At 41.7% G+C, this 17,717-nt stretch overlaps 1 protein-coding gene across 9 annotated transcripts in view; it reads left to right on the top strand.

Annotated features, from left to right (window-relative positions):
* The window catches only part of ANK2 (ankyrin 2), a 254,369-nt gene that overhangs the window by 51,786 nt on the left and 184,866 nt on the right, over window positions 1-17,717 (top strand). For 8 of the 9 annotated variants that reach the window (XM_030947254.1, XM_030947247.1, XM_030947234.1 and 5 more), the window contains exon 1: window positions 17,349-17,515. The exons of the other annotated variant lie outside the window; for it this stretch is intronic. In XM_030947254.1, the coding sequence (XP_030803114.1) occupies window positions 17,435-17,515 (81 nt within the window). In that variant the 5' untranslated portion in view covers window positions 17,349-17,434. Of the gene's footprint in view, window positions 1-17,348; window positions 17,516-17,717 lie in introns of those variants that run through there. 9 annotated transcript variants of the gene reach the window in all.

Below are 17,717 nucleotides of genomic sequence, written 5' to 3'. Positions count from 1 at the left end.
CTATGGGCAAGGCACTCCAGTTTGTGAGCTCATGGTGCTCTGGTGGTTCTGCTGATGGTCAGGGGGTTTGGAAATGAGGTTACACAGCTCAGCCTTGGAGGAAAGCAAAGAGTGCTGGGGATGGAGGGTTAGGAGTGGTTGCTAAGAATATCAGATCAGCCTGGGTCTCTATGGCAACAGTGTTGCCAGGATGAGAAACTTTGCCTGCAATCAGTCTGAATTCACAAGTACCAGGGTCTACCTGTGATGCACTGGGAAGTCAACCTCAATTTTCTGATCCAAAGGGTATCTTTTATTAATTCCTTAAGGATTCTTATTCTCTAGGTGCTAAGTAGTCTGGTACAGAGACTAAAGAAAGCATCTGTGTGAAGTCAGGGGATGCTTGAGGGGCCAGGTTAGACACACATGTGCGAAGACATGCATGTGAATAATTAGGTTGCATTTGTGTTACTCCTTGGCTGGATGTATAAGTTTTTCCTTCCAGGTGGTAAGATGAAGGAAGTCCCTCTTGGTTTTGGGCCACGGCTTGTTTCCAGCTGCAGATTCCTTTGGGGCCTTTTTATGTTCAGTCTCCTTTACTAGTTTATCACTGAGAGATTTGGGTTGTGAGTAGGGTGTGACAATAAGCACACAAATGGTAAGAAATTGTGTTGCTTCACTGCAGATAACTATTCATACTGCAATTTAATTTCACAGACAAAATGTGAATGTTTAAATCTGTGATGAATATGAAGAATGTCTAAATCTGTGTCTGTGAAAATTAACTTGCTTTTTTTTTAAAATATCTGACTCTGTAGGCTAAATTTAATCATAGCTGGTATGAATTAGTGTGTGTCCTGTAGATTAAGCAATTACCTAACTGGTCAAGTATTTCACATCTTGTGATCAATGCACTCTATGAATTGATTATGCCTGTGACCTTTCATTGTTTACTGGTACATATTCTCAAAACAGAGTATGCAGATGCATCTCTGACTTACTCTTTTTACACACAGTTTTTCTTTCTGTGGCTCTTTCTGCTTGTTGGGGATGGCCACCTTTCCAAGACACATCTGTCTGATCTGTCAAGATCCGGTTGGTCAAGTCTGTGTGGTGCTGGAGTTGTGAGCTGAACAGCAGAGAAAAACTGTGGGCCTTTTCTGTGCCAGCTCTCTGGCTTTGCTCTGTGCCAGGCTCTTGTGTCACCCACAAGAACTGACATTTGTTTAGTCTAAAAAAGTAGCCCAGGATTTATGGAGGGTCCTGCTGAAAGCTCTGATAGCAAATCACTGTTGAGTGCATTGCAACCTTTGGTCAGGAATGGCTTGCAGGTGGTTTCAGTGAATGCACAGGTCAAGACAAAGACTGACTGCAGGCAAACAGCTCATGGTGGCAGAGCCTTTCATGAACTTAACTTATTTACAGTGACAGATGGAAACTGCTGCCCAGGTCTGGGGAAAGATTGGTGTAATTCCCTCTCCGGTTTCAAGATGACCATAACTAAGAGCACGGCGTCTAGCCTGAAATTTAAAACTATTAGTTCTCTAAAGGCCCTGTGTTGTTTGAGATATAAAAAATAGCTTTTAAATCCAAGTGGATTTTCTGTGCCTGGTGGTGGAGAAAGTAGGTGAAGTAATGACTTTGCCTTGGCTTGGTACTGTTGGGTACACTTAGCTCTTTGAAGCGGCATGTGCTGTGGAAATAGTAAAACAGAGGTGGAAGGGCTCGTGGGAGGAATCACATTTACAGCCTGCCATTGAAAATCACTAGCACAACTTATTTGTTCCTAATAAAACACAAATTTTCCTTAATTTGGAGCTTCCCTCAGTCTTCAGTACAGGATTTTCCTGTTGAAGGGTAAATGTGTGCTCATGTTCTCAAAGCTATATTACTTTGGGTTACATGGGAGTTTCTCAGAAAGGAATTAATCACAGGCCCATGTATAGAAAGATCTTTGGTAAAAAAAAGTTTTTCTTATTTAAATGTGAGGGGAAAAACCATACAAGGCTGGTGCAACTGCCTTTTCCCTTATTAATAGTATTCCTTTTCACAAATAATTCCTGCCATCACATTGAAGGCAGCTGTTGGACACAGCCTTGATGATGAAATTTTTTTTGTGTGTGTAATGAAAGGCCAGTGTTAAAATATTTTCTTTGCAATATATAAAGCTGGTGGTGTTTTTTGCTTGGAAGCCTTGGGGCTAATAAGGCGATGGGAAAAAAAGGGGTTTGGTGATTGCTTTGGTGGAGAGATGCCCAGGTTCATTGTAACTAACACTGTAGGAGCAGGGAGGGTTTCTGCTGTGTTTTTGTTTCTTCATTAGATGAGTCATTATTAGAAGGTGCCCTAATGATAAATTTATAGAGAGTGTAGATTAAACACTCCCAGGAATTCTTAGTTAACTGTCATTTGACCAGCCCTGCAGAAAGCTTGTTTTCACTGAAATCCTGAAATTGAAGAAGTGATGATGTAAGCCCTTCAAAGGCTAGAGAATAAAAGGGGATTTTTTCCACTCTTTAATGAAAAGAAGCTTTTGTTAGGGAAGGCAGTGCTCAGAGTGTCCTACAGTGTCTGGGAGCAGCAACATGTCATTCCTTCCTCTCACTGCTGCCCCTCTGCCAGGCTGCATTTCAGTGGGTCATGCCTGTGTGCAAATGGCTCCATTTTCCTCACAAAGTGCATGTGAAATTGGTGCGGATGTTCACAGGGACTGTGCATTTCCTCTAGGAAAAGAGGCTCTGCTGGGAGCTGTGGATGATGCTCTGTGCAGGGAGAGTGGGCAGGACCTGTTTTGGCCACTGCCATACTCCTGTCAGGTTTCCATGTCAAATACAAAGCTTTGCTGTGTCACATGTGCAATTCTTGCTGTAGTTTTTCTCTTAACGGTTTGTTAGAGAAGTGAAGGCGCACAAAGCAAGCATCCAGTGTTCTAGAAGTGAGGAAATCAAAAGCACTGGTGCAGTTATTATAATAAATAAGAATGGGGCTGTATGTGCTAGGCACTGTATGAATTTAGAACAACAAGCGCTCCTTTTCTTGAAGGATTTTATGCCTAAATGGATGATTCATACACGAGACAACAGAAGGCCTAGAACAAACAAATTGCAGGAGTCTTGGTAAACACTCAGTGTGTTATTATTAATAAACATACACACATGTATACCCACACACATATATATTTTGATACAGTTTAGCTAAAAGGGGAATTGTGAACAGAAAACACAAGAGAATGGAATGAGGGAAAGAAAGGAAGAATTTGTAGGGGGAAAAATAGGACAGAAAAAATTATATATAGGACAGGAGCAGCTAGATAAAAGTCAAAACACTTGAAATTACAAGCCAAGGGAGCAATTGCAGCAGACAACTATACAATTGTATAGAAACAGGGTGCTATATGGTGGGAAGGAAATATCAAGGCAGTTTTCCATCTTCTTGAAATAATTAAACTTTTTCCTGTGCCCCTGCAAAACCCTGGCCTCTACAGCGTTTTTTTCTGAAAGAATTTGTTGGATTTGAGCATCCCATACTTTTCTGGAGTCTACATTTTCAAAATGCACGATGCTCGTGGAGATGTGCTGGAGAACAGTACCAGTTCTAGGCTGGCCCTTCTGAGTCTCTGCATGTCAGTGTGAGCCATGGCTGTTCAGAGCCCCAGCAGAGCTTGGGGTTCCTCTGCCTTCAGTGGAGCCAGGCCTACTGCAAGTGGGTTTTCTTGCTCCTCCTTTTCTTGAATGTCAAAATCCCTGGATCCATTCTTCCTCAAAACACTGATCTTCTGATCAGCTTGACCTTTGCAGCTGTGGGCAGGGAGACAGACCTGGTTTATTATCTGAAGTGCTATTGATTGGAGAGAGCAGCAACAGAAAGCAGCTCTGGAGGGAGGAGATCCTGTTTAGAATATAGAGCTGGATATGGGAGAACTGACCTGACAGTGGTTTTTCTGTGAATTCGTTCCAGGCCTCTAATAACAGCAGTTTATATCTCAGTCTTTGGTGTGGTTAAACTCTGTGTATTAACACGAGATAAAAATATGTAGTGGTAATTGTTTTATCTGTATTTGGGATCTTTCTCCTTAGTGAAAGGACTTAAAGTTTAATTTTCCTCTTGTGTTAAACAGCAGTCCTTGACTTCACTTTTAATAAGTCATATAACTTATGAAATCATAGACAATGATATAAAAATGCAGAGTTTACCTTCGCATATGGTTGATTCAACAGGCTACACTAAGCTGTAGGGATGGCTGAAAAAGAAGAAATAAAAGCCTTCACCAAGGCATTTAGTTTCGTTGAACTTGATATATGCTTTCTAAAGTGAACACTTTTACTTCTGTATTAGAAGCCCTATGTGAGATTAATGGGTTTTTCTTGTTGATGGTAATATGCAGCTGGAGTAATGCGGTCATATGTGTTAAAATCCAAGCTGGTTTTACATTTTAAAAGTAAAATAAGCCCAATTCTATATGAAGAAATGGTGTTTACCAGTTACTTTTCACAATTTTTCACCATAGCCTTTATTCCATTCAGACACATTACCTAGGTTTCGTGCCAATGTCAGCAGTGCAAATATTTCCATTAAAAATGAAAACTAGAAAGAGTAACAAAATTGACTTTTTGTGTTTCTCAAATGTTATCAAAACACAGTGTGTTTTTCTAATATTACAAATACTGCAGAGAAGGAACAAAAACTCATTATCAAGTGAAAAATTAATGAAAGCTTTTCTCCTGGAACAAAGTCTGCATATTTGACATTAGCTTTTTTAATGTCTTCATATTTCAAATACAATTCTCTGCCTCTGTGCTGAGAATCTGCAAACAGTTGTGGGCATACGCATCTGAATAATGTTTGTCTTCTCTGGTGGGAAGCAAACCTGTCTTTTGGCAACCAATGAGGTTTATTTGCTGTGTACTTGTTTTTGTGGAATTGAAAGTCCTCTTCTTGTACCAGATTTTGATTCCCATCCTGTGCAGTAAAAAGCAAGGATGTGTTTGTGGAAACAAGTGTGAAAAAGCCGTGTGAGACAAGATGTACATCTGCTGCAGGAGGAAATTCATCTAGAAGATGAACAAACTGGTTCTGACTGCTGGAATCAAGAAGCCAGTTAGTAAAAAATGCCTAGAGTGAGTGCTGTGACTGTGGGCCAAGCCTGGTGCTCCCTGGTTGTTTTTGTGCTCCCTCATGGCTAGGGATCCTTTTGATCCCTTGCATGGCGGTTTACAGGTTGTTTTGACTATTGTGCTTTCAAGTCTGCTTTAGACCCTTCAAATAAGAGCTTATGAAATTCATAGTAGGTTTCAAAGTATAGCAGGGAAAAATACTGCTGAATTTTCTCCCTCTGAAAGGCTTATCAAAAAGGAAATGAAAACCTATGGTTGCCACTCTGTGCACTGATTTCTGAAATGACTGCAAACCAGACTGGTTCTCCTGTAGCTAACTGTTCCCAGCTGTTGTTTCACATTCCAAATTTTATGAGTATTTTTGCTGGCAACAGGAAATATTTCCAAGTCTTTGCACAATAAGGCATCCATTTATTTTACATAAAATGTTTTGTTTATCTTTTCTTATTGTTCTGCATGTGTGTGTCTTGCCTGTGTTTCCAAAATGAAAATTTGTGATCGCAGTTACAGAGAGTTAAAAATAATCAGTTTCCTAAGTGTTCTATTAGCTCTGATGTTTTAAATCAGATTGGGTTTCAAAATTCTGTGCTATTGTAGCTGGAGAGAGATGCTAAAGCCACTCTATACTCTGTCTGGGCTCATTAAACATCCTGACTTTAGTGCAGAAGGGAAAGAAGCCATTATTATTACATGTCTGTTATAAAAATACAGCAAAACAGATACCAAATGTATACTGCCTATTTCAGTGACAACTGCTCTGTATTATTATAATCTAAATTTATTTGCTGCCTGTTGTGTCCTCCTGTTGTTGGACTCAAACGTTTCAGGCTTTTTCCCAGATAATTGCATACGTTAATTGCAGATCTGGAAACAGTCTTTATAACTCACAGTTTATAGATAAAAGATCTTTGTATAGAGTTTTCTGGATCCACCCTGAAGTTGGGTGCAGTTCATTTATTTCACCAGCTTCATGGTGTCTTATCAATTATGGATGAGGGTAGACAGTCTTCTTTGGGTTTATTAGCTTTCCTCTATTTTCTTTGTTTCTTTGCACCAGTAGAAAAATTCCTGTTGTGCTTGGACTGAGCCCAGAATCTTCCTCCCTCGTGTCTCAAGGTCAAGCGTAGCAGAGGTTCTTGTGGCTGCAGCAGGACTGTCCCTGTGCCATGGGGCTCTTCAGGTGGCCTTGTTCCTTCTCAGATTTTATTTCTAGAGACTTTCCAAGTTGGACTTTTCACTCTGCTCTAATACCACCAGAAATGTGGCAAGACAGTTACTAACCCATAGTCGTGTTTAAAGAAAAGTTGACAATACTTCACAAGATCGAGATGTTCTAGAGGTTTTTTTTTTAAATTGACAAAGACATGTACCATTTACCAAAATATTTTGGTGAGAAATAGTTTGTTACCCAAAAATGTGAAATTTTAATTTTTTTTTCTTTATTTGAAAGCTATTTATAATGCAATAAGTTTAGCAAATGGTTTGGAAGCAAAGAAAAAATTTGCAAACTTATGAACAAAAATAGGAAAGGGGAGGTCACTGTCCCTGCTCTTGAGTTAATGTAGGTGTCAGCAGAATAATGCTTTTGTGGGCAGATGAACTCTTTTTGGATGAAGGGGGGCCTCAGCAAACCAAAGGTGTGTTTGGAAGAATATTTGGATAACATTTTTTTCCCCAAGTCTGTTTTGTTGTTGCCACTGTGGAGTGAAAGGGTTTTCATCAAACAAACCAATAACTTCTGGGAAGCTTTTCAATCCTACTGTCTGAGAACCAACCCAGGTTTGTGCTCTGTTCCTCCATTTCCCAGAGCAGGCATGTCAAAGCACAGCAACTGTGAACTTCTTTAGGGCAAATTTATCCTACATCATGTACACATTTTCTAGATGACCTTCATCTTCCATAGCTTGGCAGATGAACATTTTCCCAGCACTGTATTGGTGTTATTTTTAAAATTATTATTATTTTCTAAGCTGCAGTGAGCTCCTGGTGCTCCGCAGAGGTGTTGCTCTTCCCTCTGATCCCCCTTCCTATTTTACACAAGGAGAAGATTTCTCCAGTAGCTGAAATGATCACGTAGAGTAAGTTAGGTAATCTCCAGCACCTGTGTGGGCAGCAGTGACACTAGCACAGCTTCTGGGGAGAGTATTCATTGAGGAAGATGGTGTGAAAATCATCTCTGGTTGCTGAGGGCTGTGGATCCAGACATGGCTGTCTCCCAAAGCTGGGGTCCCATACTGCCCCCAGGCTTGGCTGTGGAATAAACAGTGGTCCAGAGACTGTCCTTGCTCTTCACTGTCAGAGTTTCCTATAGAGACAGGGCGTTAAAAATGAAGGCATTCATTGCTTTGGCTTAGGGTGCTGTAAACAGCAAAGTGATTCTAAGATCAAATGTGCCAGGGCTGTTCACAGTAGGGTGTGTGAAGGAAGGACCTGTTGGAAAGCAGAATAGACAGTGTAGCAATTTCCCTTGAAAAATTTGGGGCTTTTTGCTTTTGTTAGAGTGATTCATCCTGTTACTCACCGTGGGAGTGTTAATTGCCACATGGTAAGAGCAATGTCACCTTCTTAAGGTGAATCTGAGAGAGGCTGGTATGTGCAGCAATTTTTGTTGAAGGAAGTGTCAGCTATAAAATATGGTCTCTTCCAGCCTGTTTCCAAAATGGAGCTCACTATGGGGCAGTATGTTCTGATGCTAAGCTGATTTTATTTAGGACTCATCATTGGTTTGATTATTAAATATAATTTACTTGTAAATTGTTCAAGATCTTGAGTAAGTTCTGCCTATCCAGGGTAACTTATAAAGCAGGAACAGCATTTGTTTCATGCTGTTTAAGAATTTGGACCTAAAAACATTTACGGTTTAAAGATGATTCCATCAAGGTAAAAAAAACTACAGAGAAATGATGTGCCATTGTTATACACTATAATTTGCAGGACAGATAAACTTAGAGGCTGCTGTGGGAGGTTATTTTATAATTACCCTTCCAGCATGCGTTTTAAGAACATGGTGATATGTAAAAGCACTTAAGTGTGATTAAATGCTTCACTGAATTGAAAGACCACTGAACGTGGTGCTTGGCTAAGGACATAGCAAAAGGGTCATCTCAAACTCAATTTCTCCTGTGTCATTTGCCAGAGCAGCTCAGAGCAGCCTCAGGACTGGGAGGGATATCTTGTTGACCTTGGATGACCAAGGCACATCCACAGAAAATCCCAGTACAGCCTGGGCCTGAGCTTGTCTTCAGTCCAGCACTGAGGACCTAAACAGCTTTGTGCACAGAGTGTCTTATTTGAACACAAAGAGAGCATCTTCTAGCTCCTTTTTTTTTTTTTTTAATATTGTGAAAGTGGTTATTTTAAAAATATTTTTTTTCAAACTACAACACCTGTGGGTGAAAATAAAAAGGAAGCGACTCCTATTTTTTAAATGTGTATTTCATTAAGTACATATTGGTACAGTTCCAAAGAGAATATTTTCTAACAAGATGGATTTTCAGTAGAAGAATGTCAGCCTGATGAGCTGAAGTGCTCTTTTACAGTAAGGGAAGAACAAATTCTTTGTTACACGTTACTCCAGTTTTTGTTGCTAAATATATAGACATACAGTTTTTTCTCTGGAAGGTGGAGGAAGTGTTTTTTCACTCAAGGCAAGAAACTGTCCCAGATATTTAACTATGACACTTCAAAATGGAACACTGTGGCAGGAAAAAATGGGGTGCAGGGAGATGCCAGTATTTGCAGTTTTTGGGGGGCAAGTATGGTTCAAGGTTGCAGTACTTTGTGATTCCTCCTTGAGCCTGAAGAAACAGGACTATGAAACGGCTTGAAGGAATCTGTCATGTAACAGTAATAATAATAATAATTAAAAATAAAACCTTGTGAAAAGCAGTAAAATTTTCTAAGAGATTATGACTTAGCAGAAGGTCCCCACCGCTGCACAGAGCTCTGTGCTCTAAGTGACCACTGCGTGAATCATTTCCTTGTCTTATGGGTGGACTCAAACTGCTGCTGTGTTCTGTGCTCATCCTTCTCTCTGGCCTTCACAAAATCAGGTTGTAGTGAGTTGCACTTGGCTATGTGTATATGACACTCCTGGAGTGCCAGGGATTGGTTCTGGTGATGCTTGCTAACAGCCAACGGAGCTGGTGTCAATGCTGGATTAAGTTAGAAGAGCTTGTGATTAGTTTTGCTTGTGGAATATATATTTTCAATTAATTAACCTTTTCTTTTGCTTCTGAACTAATTCTTGCAAGCCCTTTCCTGTTTTGAACAGCTTCCTAATGATGGCTTTGACATTTGCTACCTAAGAGATGAGATCACTGAAATGGCAGGGGCTGTCAAATCACTCTGATCCTATCCCATATTTGAGTCCTTACTCATTGTACATATATATACCTGTACACACACACTTCAGAACTACGCAGGAAGGAGTTAATGCAGAGTGCAGAGTTAGGAGAGGCTTTTGCAGCCTCTGTTTGACCCAGTCATGTCCCAACATCACCATACAGGCCTCAATTACACATGCCCCTAATACTTTTTCCACAGATCCTGCTGCATTCGATGAACAAACTAATGATACACATTTAATGAACAGCTACTCCACAGCTTGTTTCTCACTCATTGTTCAATTTGTGGCCCCAGGCCTTATTTAGAACATGTTGTTTAAACATCCCTTTGAAGACAGAATTATTAGTCCCTTGGGGCTCATCTATTGTGCGCATCAAAGTACTATGCAGTGTGTGGAAAATAATTACTTCATTTTCATTATGTTTCTGTTAGGTGAAGAGACACAGTTATTCCTGTTCAGTGGATGGAATGCTGAAAGACAGGGAGATAAATACTCAAAAGTTTTGAGTGTTTGGGCCCTTAGTTGCAGAAAACAGGGATCTGGTTTTTTTTGAAGTTAGTGTATTTCATCTCATTGATCTGAGGTCGAAACTGTCCTTTTGGCTGTGATTATCTCTGAGCCCTTTTAATCCTTGGAGGAAAAGATCACAAGGCAGATGTGGAGCATCCAACAAAATGAGAAACTTTGTGTGAACAGCTTGTTTTTAAACACCTGTCTTTCATGAAGCATGAGGAGGGGACAGATGGAGCAGCATGGGTGCTGTTATCTGCTGTGCTGATGGGTTGCTCTGGCTGTGAAGACAACGTCCCATTCCTTGTCCTACACCATGTATGCCAATTTCTCTGAATCCATTTGCAAATCAGGCAACAGATGCCCTTGCTCTGAATCTCCTGTGGATTCCTCAGTGTGGCCATATCAGCCCTGAGAGCCAGGTGGCTCTGGTGAAGGAACTGATATGAAACTATATGATTAGAGTATATAAATCAATACAGGTACAACTAAAGTTACATGGGTGTCTTTGCTGGTTAGTTTTTCTTGCTTCTGGAACAGTAGACAACCATCTGTTGACCTTTTCCTGCCTGGTTTAGGAGAACGTTAGCTTTAGGAAGCACTGACTCTTCTGTCCATCTCCCTTTTTCCAACCTTGAGGGTAGTTTCTCTACTCTTCCTATGCCACCAGTACCATTCCCAGATTCAGTCCTGGTTCTTGATCTTGCCAACAGTGTTGGCAACCCTGTTACCCTCTTGGTGTTTTTTTTGATCCAAAACATGTGGATATAAAGCCTTTAATAGCTCAAGTCTTTCAGGTGAGCATTTCAAATTCATCTTGAGACAGTATCAAAACCTTAAATTCAAGAAATGGAAATTTGGTCAGAATATTTCACAGGAAAAGGAAAACTTTACCTAGTGAGAGAAGGTTCTGTATAGGAATCATAACTAACAGCCATACCTATAGTAATAGCAACCTTAGAGGCTCTATTGAGTATTTGGCAAAAAAAAAAATTATTAATTTTGTTACATTCTGCTAAAATGCATCACATTTCTCTTGTAGTTTGTGTATGCTAAATAATACAAATGCTGTATTTTATCAACCCATGACACAAAGCTCTTTTCTAATTTTCCTTTCTATTATAACTGATTTCAGATTTCGTTTCTGGTAGTCTTTTCTTTACCAGATGAACACAAAAAAATTTTGTCAATTCCTTTATGCCAAAAAAAATTTAAATTAACAGTTATCAGAAGAAAAATAATTGAAGGCATAAGAGAAGAATGCTTTGAGCTAGAAAGTCTCCCTGGCAAGTGTCTGGTTACTATAGCAATCGCCATGGAGCACGTGACCAGCATGGCAATTGCAGGGGACTTAAGAGCCTTTTCTCTTGCCCAAGTTTGGTGTCCTCTCGGCAGAGGTGATATGTGAGGTCACATCCCCACAATCCTGACTCCCAGATGGATGGGCAATGCAAAAGATCAATTTGCAGCTCCCACTGGGCGGAAAACGGTGCATTCAGTTGATGGATTTTCATTTGTTTGATCTGCAGCATGCCACAGCTGAGGGCAGGAATTTCTTCTCCATGGTCCAGCATGTTTTAAATCTACTTTTTAGCTATTGGTTAGTGTAGCACTGATTGCTGTGTAGGGGTTTTGTGGAGCACTTTGGGCTAGGCAGGCAGCCCTACTTCTGCAGAATTTGGCTGATAATTTTAATGTGGGAGTACAGTAGAGTCCCAGGAACTCAGATGTGTTAATATTGAGGGACAAAGTCATGTAGTGTTTCATTAAAATAACCCATTGTTTTAAAGTTCATTTTTTATTTTCACATTTGCTCTCTGTGTCTAGTGAAAGTAGTAGCTTGGCTTCAATGATGAGAAAAAAATAGAGGACACTCTTTTTGGTAAGGAAAGAATGTCAAATTTGCATTCTGCATGACTTAATTTTTTTATTGGATATTGTGATAGGTAGCCTCTGATTCCTTCCAGCATATAGCACTGCTGACTTGACTTTCACCGGTGTTTAAAGGCTGTTGAGAATCCCTCTAAAACATGTTAAATATTGATAGTTCCTTGCTGCTTTCATTGAATGATGCTTTTCTAGAGAACAAAAGCAACAAGGAATAGAGCCAAGTTATTAAATATACATATTTTAAACACATATAAAAGTAGTTAACAGTATTTAACTCAGATGTTAAATTTTCACAATTTGTAAATATTTAGCTTTGAAAGAAGAGCCTTTTCTGTAATCCACACTTTGCAGTTTGACTCTATGTTGTCAGCTGTGTCAGATGTGACTGATGATGACAGGGTACTACTCCCTATTGTCCTTTACACAAGGATGCAGAGACACCCTCTTTGTTTTGAGGCTGCTACCAGCAACAGATACTCCTGCGAGGAAATGAGTCACCCAAGTGTGTGTGGCACAGAAATATTTGCTCTCCCTGTGCTGTGTGGGAGCTGGTGATGTCAGGTGTTTGTGCTGTGCAGGTGTCGGGGGTGCATCCCCTGAGACCCTCTCCAGCCTGGCACAGGCAGAGGGGCTCAGCTCCTCATGCTGTCCAAGCACAGGTGCTGAACTGGAGACTTCTGAGGAACTGATTTCTTCAGAAATAAGGAGTAAAATGGGGCTAGGATTCCACATTTATTGTATTCCTACTGGTTTTCCTTTTCAAACATGATTTGTTGAAACTATGGAAGGACATATCAGATGTATTTCCTAGAAGTTGGCTGCCTATTTTTTGGCTCTTCTGCTGTCCTGAGATGATTAAATACCAAGTCACTCATGGCTGTGTAATAGAAATCCAGATTAAATAAACATCACCTTGTTTTGTGTTTTAGATTCAAAGTCTGTAGCATTCCAGTGCTTAAACACTTTTTCTACAAGGACATGGATGAGGGGGAATGGCTTCAAATTGGTAGAGTGCAGGGTTAGATTGGCTGTTAGTAAGAAATTGTTCCCTCTGAGGGTGGTGAGGCTCTGGCTCAGGAGGTTGCCCAGAGGAGGTGTGGTTACCCCTTACCCCATCCTTGGAAGTGTCCAAGGCCAGGTTGGATGGGGCTTGGAGCAAACTGATCTAGTGGAAGCTCTCTCTGCCCAAGACAGGGGGATTGGAACAAGGTGGTCAGTAAGAATTCCGTGATTTTTAATGGAAAGCTATCATGGGGTTGGAGGAATCTGCTTATTAGCAGTTTGTGTTTGTCCTTTATATATTGAGGAGGGAAAAAAAAAGGGAGCACTTATGTAACAGTGTGTTAGGATGCTTATTTGGGTGATAAATGTTATTTTACTTCATCAGAATTATAGTTGTTCAGATTTTAAAATATAATTAAATAGATGCGTAGTTTATCTCTTTGCTGTTACAGCTCAGTTTAATTAGTCAGTGGTAAACCATAGGCAGCTTTTTCACCTTCCTGTGCTTTGCTCTGTTGTTGCTCTCTTATCAGAGTGGGCCAGATGGCAGCTGAGGTTCAGCTCAAGGTAACCAGCAGAAACTCCTGCAGTGGTGGGTCGATAAAATCCCACGTGATTATCTGTGGTACACTGCTGAGTAGACACAGAGCACTTAGCACATGTGGTATTTAGAGGGGGCTTTATTATAAGCATTGAAGGGACTGAGAGAATACAGGTGTCACCATTTTAACAATGACACTATCTGCAATTACTCAGCTGGAATAGCTGAGTATTTTAATGCTTTTAACAACTACTGTCATGTGACAAATGCAGAGGGTTTCCTTTTAGGACAGGCTGAGTGGAGATGGGTCTCTGGTCCAATTCTTGTCTTATATCAGGGCCATGCCATGTAAAGTGTTGAGTTTCTCTAAGGATTAAGAATTCCTAGTCTGGCTAGGTAATATATTTCTTTACTTAAAAAGTGCTTCTTTACTTGCATTTCAATTTGTGCCTGTTGCTGGCTACCACTGAGAAGAGCCTGTTTTGGTCTTTACTCTCTCCCATTTGTATATGACACACTGATAAGATACCCCTGGTCTTCAGTTTCCAAAATGTGAATGTGGGAGTGTCCTGACTTGCTGACAACACTGTTTCAATGTTTTGTTATGTGTAGGTAGTACAGGTGCAGAATATGAAGTAGGGTCTGGATGTAGAAAGATTATGTGGTTCAACTAGTATATAAAGTTCTAATTTTCATTGTGTAAATTCTGACCACAACAACAAAGATCTTAATGGATCTGCTGCTATTAAATTCATCAGGAATTGAGCTGGTCTTGTAGAATTTAATTTTTAATAGCAGAAGCCACCTGGAATGCTGGTATAGGGAATGACTCTGGGAAATCCTGTGTCAGACTGATGGTATAGACATGGCTGAGGTAGTGATAACTCTGCTATCTTGCACAGCAGCAGCGACCCAGCTGCAGCATTACACTGCTTGGTGCAGGCTGGAGCCACCTGCCAGCAGCTCTAACAGGAACACTCTCCTTTGCCTTTGGTTTACATGGCAATAAGAATGAGTTTGGGAGTGAGGCTCTGGAAAATACCCGGGCAAGGAAGGGCAAGAAAGCCCCTCTGACTGCACTTAGTGAGTTAAAGGGATTCCTGTGGTACCACTGCCCTGAATGTTCATGTACTGCAGGAAGCTTCTGGCAGTGCTTCAGGGAGAATGGCCAGCATGCTGCTCAAGGACTTTGAGGGAGTTGCTTCACACCTCTGCATCATTTATTTTCAGCTTTGTACGGTAAATTTAAGCTGGGGTGAAATTCCCTTGATGGAAGCTGTCTGAAGAGAGGTAATTGTGTGTTTTTAATCTGTTACATGAGGCTGGGGTTCAGATGTGGGGTGGATTAAGGTGAACTAAGCAGCTGGACTTAGGTGTAATGAATACAGCCTGGAAACAACCAAACTGATGGGATATATCTATGGGAGGTCTCCACATATAAATCCACTTGCTCACCTAAACCCTCATTCATGGAGACTGTCCCATCATAAAGCACCAGCCCTTGCTCCTGGTTCTGTGGGTGCACAGATACGGTTTGGAGATCTGATATCCTCTTTCTAAACTGTTGAGGGCTGATCAGGTATGTGACTGTAGCCCTTTTTCAAGCAAGTTAAAAATGACTTTCTGTGTAATTCCTTGGGTTGGAAGTTTATGTCTACATATTTTTTTCAGCTAATAAATTTTGTGAAGGAAATAGAATGCACATACTATTATATTTTTCTCCTAACTTTTTAAAAAGAGCATGAATGCCTTCAGCACTTCGGAATATTTAGGACTTGCTTGACTGTTTGGGCATTTCTGAGGCAGTTTGTGTGGTTCTTAGGGCTGCTTGTGTGCTGTTATTAGATCTGTTGTGAGTTGACACCTTCTGTCACTCCCTGGCTGGTTAGGTTGGTTTGGTTTCATGCTGGATTTCTGGGATCATGGGAAATGAAGTGTGCTGATGTGTTGTTACTGAGCAAGAACGTTTGCTTTCTTTGTCTACACCTAAAGCTGTACTGCCAAAGGTGAATGCCCAGGACCTGGGGAGAGGAGCTAAGAGCAGTTCATGTTAATGAGGCTGTCATCCTTCAGCCAACTTGTACCTGTGAATTTGGGGTGGATTTGTAGCTGGAATGCTTGTCACAACAGGCTTTTCCAGTATTTTGTTTGTGGGCACTGTCACACTGTACCCTTGATTCATCAGGGAGCTGTGTGACAGTGCAACTCCCATGCACTCATAGAAAAGATGGAAAGGTCAGGTGAGAAATGTGGAAGGAAATTGGAAATCCTCAAACTGTGTGTGTCTCACTCCTCCCTCACACCTTCCAGCCTACACTTAGCACTGGCTGCCTCCCTGGAGTGCTGCCCTTTTGCTCCTCACAGTGACTCCCAGAGAATTTTTCCTTTCACCAGACATCAAGCCTTCCATCATTTAAGTGTCTCTGGAAAATCTGCTCATTTTCTGGCTATCATGGAAGTCTCTGGCAATACTGTTTCCTTGTTTTTTCCAGTTTGAAGACTCAAAGTAAATAGAGAAATAAAAATATAATAAAAAGGCCCATCTCTAGGGACAGAGGGACAAGCGATGGATTTGGCAGAGTGAGATAGTTTATTTTTCATCCCCTTTACATCACTGCAATATCACGCCATCTTTGGGTTTTCAGAACCATCATGCATGATTCTTGGTGACAAGAACCATCATGTGTAATTGGCATTTACATCATCTTTACTCTCAGAAATAGCAGTGATTTAATTTTTTAATAGTGCAAGAAACATTGTAAGAAGAAAATACATAATACATAATTGCCACATACCCCAAGAATCACTAATTGGGAATAAACAAATGTCAGGCAAAGAGTGTAAAGGGCATAGTTTGGTATGAGAAAGGGCTGGGCAGGGATGAATCTGTGCAAAAATTTTATTAAAATGAGAAATGGGAGATGACCTCTCTCTTTCAAATCAACATCTGTGTTTCTAAGTTAGAAGAATAGCTGCTTCTGCACAGGTTCCCCAAATGAATTCCGTGGATGCCTGACACTGATAACAAATGACTGTTGTACATCTTCCCCAAAATCCTTGCTGTGACTGTGACTGCAGCTCTAATTATGGCATAACAGATGCAGTGTTGTATAGCACCCGCCTTCTTCAAGATCTGTAGCTCCCCTTACTTCTACATGAGTTTTCTCATTTTAGTCTAGAATTTACTACTGCTCGCAGTAACAAAGCAGTCGCTCTCAAAGTGAGGAAAAGAAAAGGTTTTGAGGTTGTTACACTGCTCACATTGTTGTTGTGCTGCAGATGTTCGTTGTGTTTGCAGACAGCACGATTGTGGGAGAGTGAATTCATGCCTCACTGGGTCCTTTCCACTTTCTCCAGCCTCTCCTCTGCTGAGTAAGCAGTTAAAGGGAGTTTTTTCTTTTGTTTGAGTAGGATGGCGACTTACTTGGGCTGTTTTTTTAGTCGGAAGTGGAACACTGTAAATCCTTTTTTTCTTTTTAAGGCGTTCATCAGAAGAAATAGAAGAATACATTTACATGTGAATGTTGCTGTGTTGTTCTTCCAACCCAAGGAGGAGGTGATTTAATTTAGTGGTACAAACGCCTTGTGTGCTGTGTCAACCAGGCTGCCATTGTCTGCTTTGGTAGTGACAGTGAATCATCTCTCTTGGATGTTATAGTTGTGGCGAATGGGTTTGGGGACAAGGAAGGTGTGTGAGCATCATCTGGTGCCGAAGAGCTTCCCCATCCCTGGAAGTGTCCAAAGCCAGACGGGGCAGCTTGTCCTAAGCTACTGGAGGGGGTCCCTACCCATGGCAGGGGGCTGGAACTAGAAGATGAGCTTTGAGAGTCTTTCCCAACCCCAGGCACTGTGTGATTCCAGCAGCGTTTCTCCCCCAGAGCATCACCCCCTTGCCGGGCGCGCCGTCCCCGCCCCGCCGCCGCCACCACGGCAACGCCGCCGCCGTGTGTGTGCCCGCCCCCGGCCCTGCCCCGGCGGTGCCACCCTCGGCTGGGGCTGGGCGCGGAGCCTGCATGGCACGGCACGGCGCCGGCAGTTCCACTCGCTAGGATGAACGAGGAGGCGGCCCAGAAGAGCGACGGCGGCGAGAAGTGCAACGGCGGCAGCCAGCGGAGGAAGAGACCCAAGAAGGTGGGAGCGGGACTGGCAGCGGAGTCGGGCGGGGCGCGGTGCTGGGGCTCCTGCAGCCCGCGGGGATGCTCCTGCCCTGCCTCCGCGAGCAGGGGGCTCTCCCCGTCTGTTTCTATGCGGAGTCGAAAGCGTTGCGATAAGCGAGGCGGATGGCTGAGCCGAGGCGGTTTTCTGTGCTTTTTGTTCTGTTGAAGTTGGTGTC

This window comes from Camarhynchus parvulus, chromosome 4 (assembly GCF_901933205.1).
Source record: "Camarhynchus parvulus chromosome 4, STF_HiC, whole genome shotgun sequence".
Taxonomy (NCBI): domain Eukaryota; kingdom Metazoa; phylum Chordata; class Aves; order Passeriformes; family Thraupidae; genus Camarhynchus; species Camarhynchus parvulus.
Note: the sequence above shows the minus strand (reverse complement) of the source record. Positions and strands in the feature narration are given on the sequence as shown.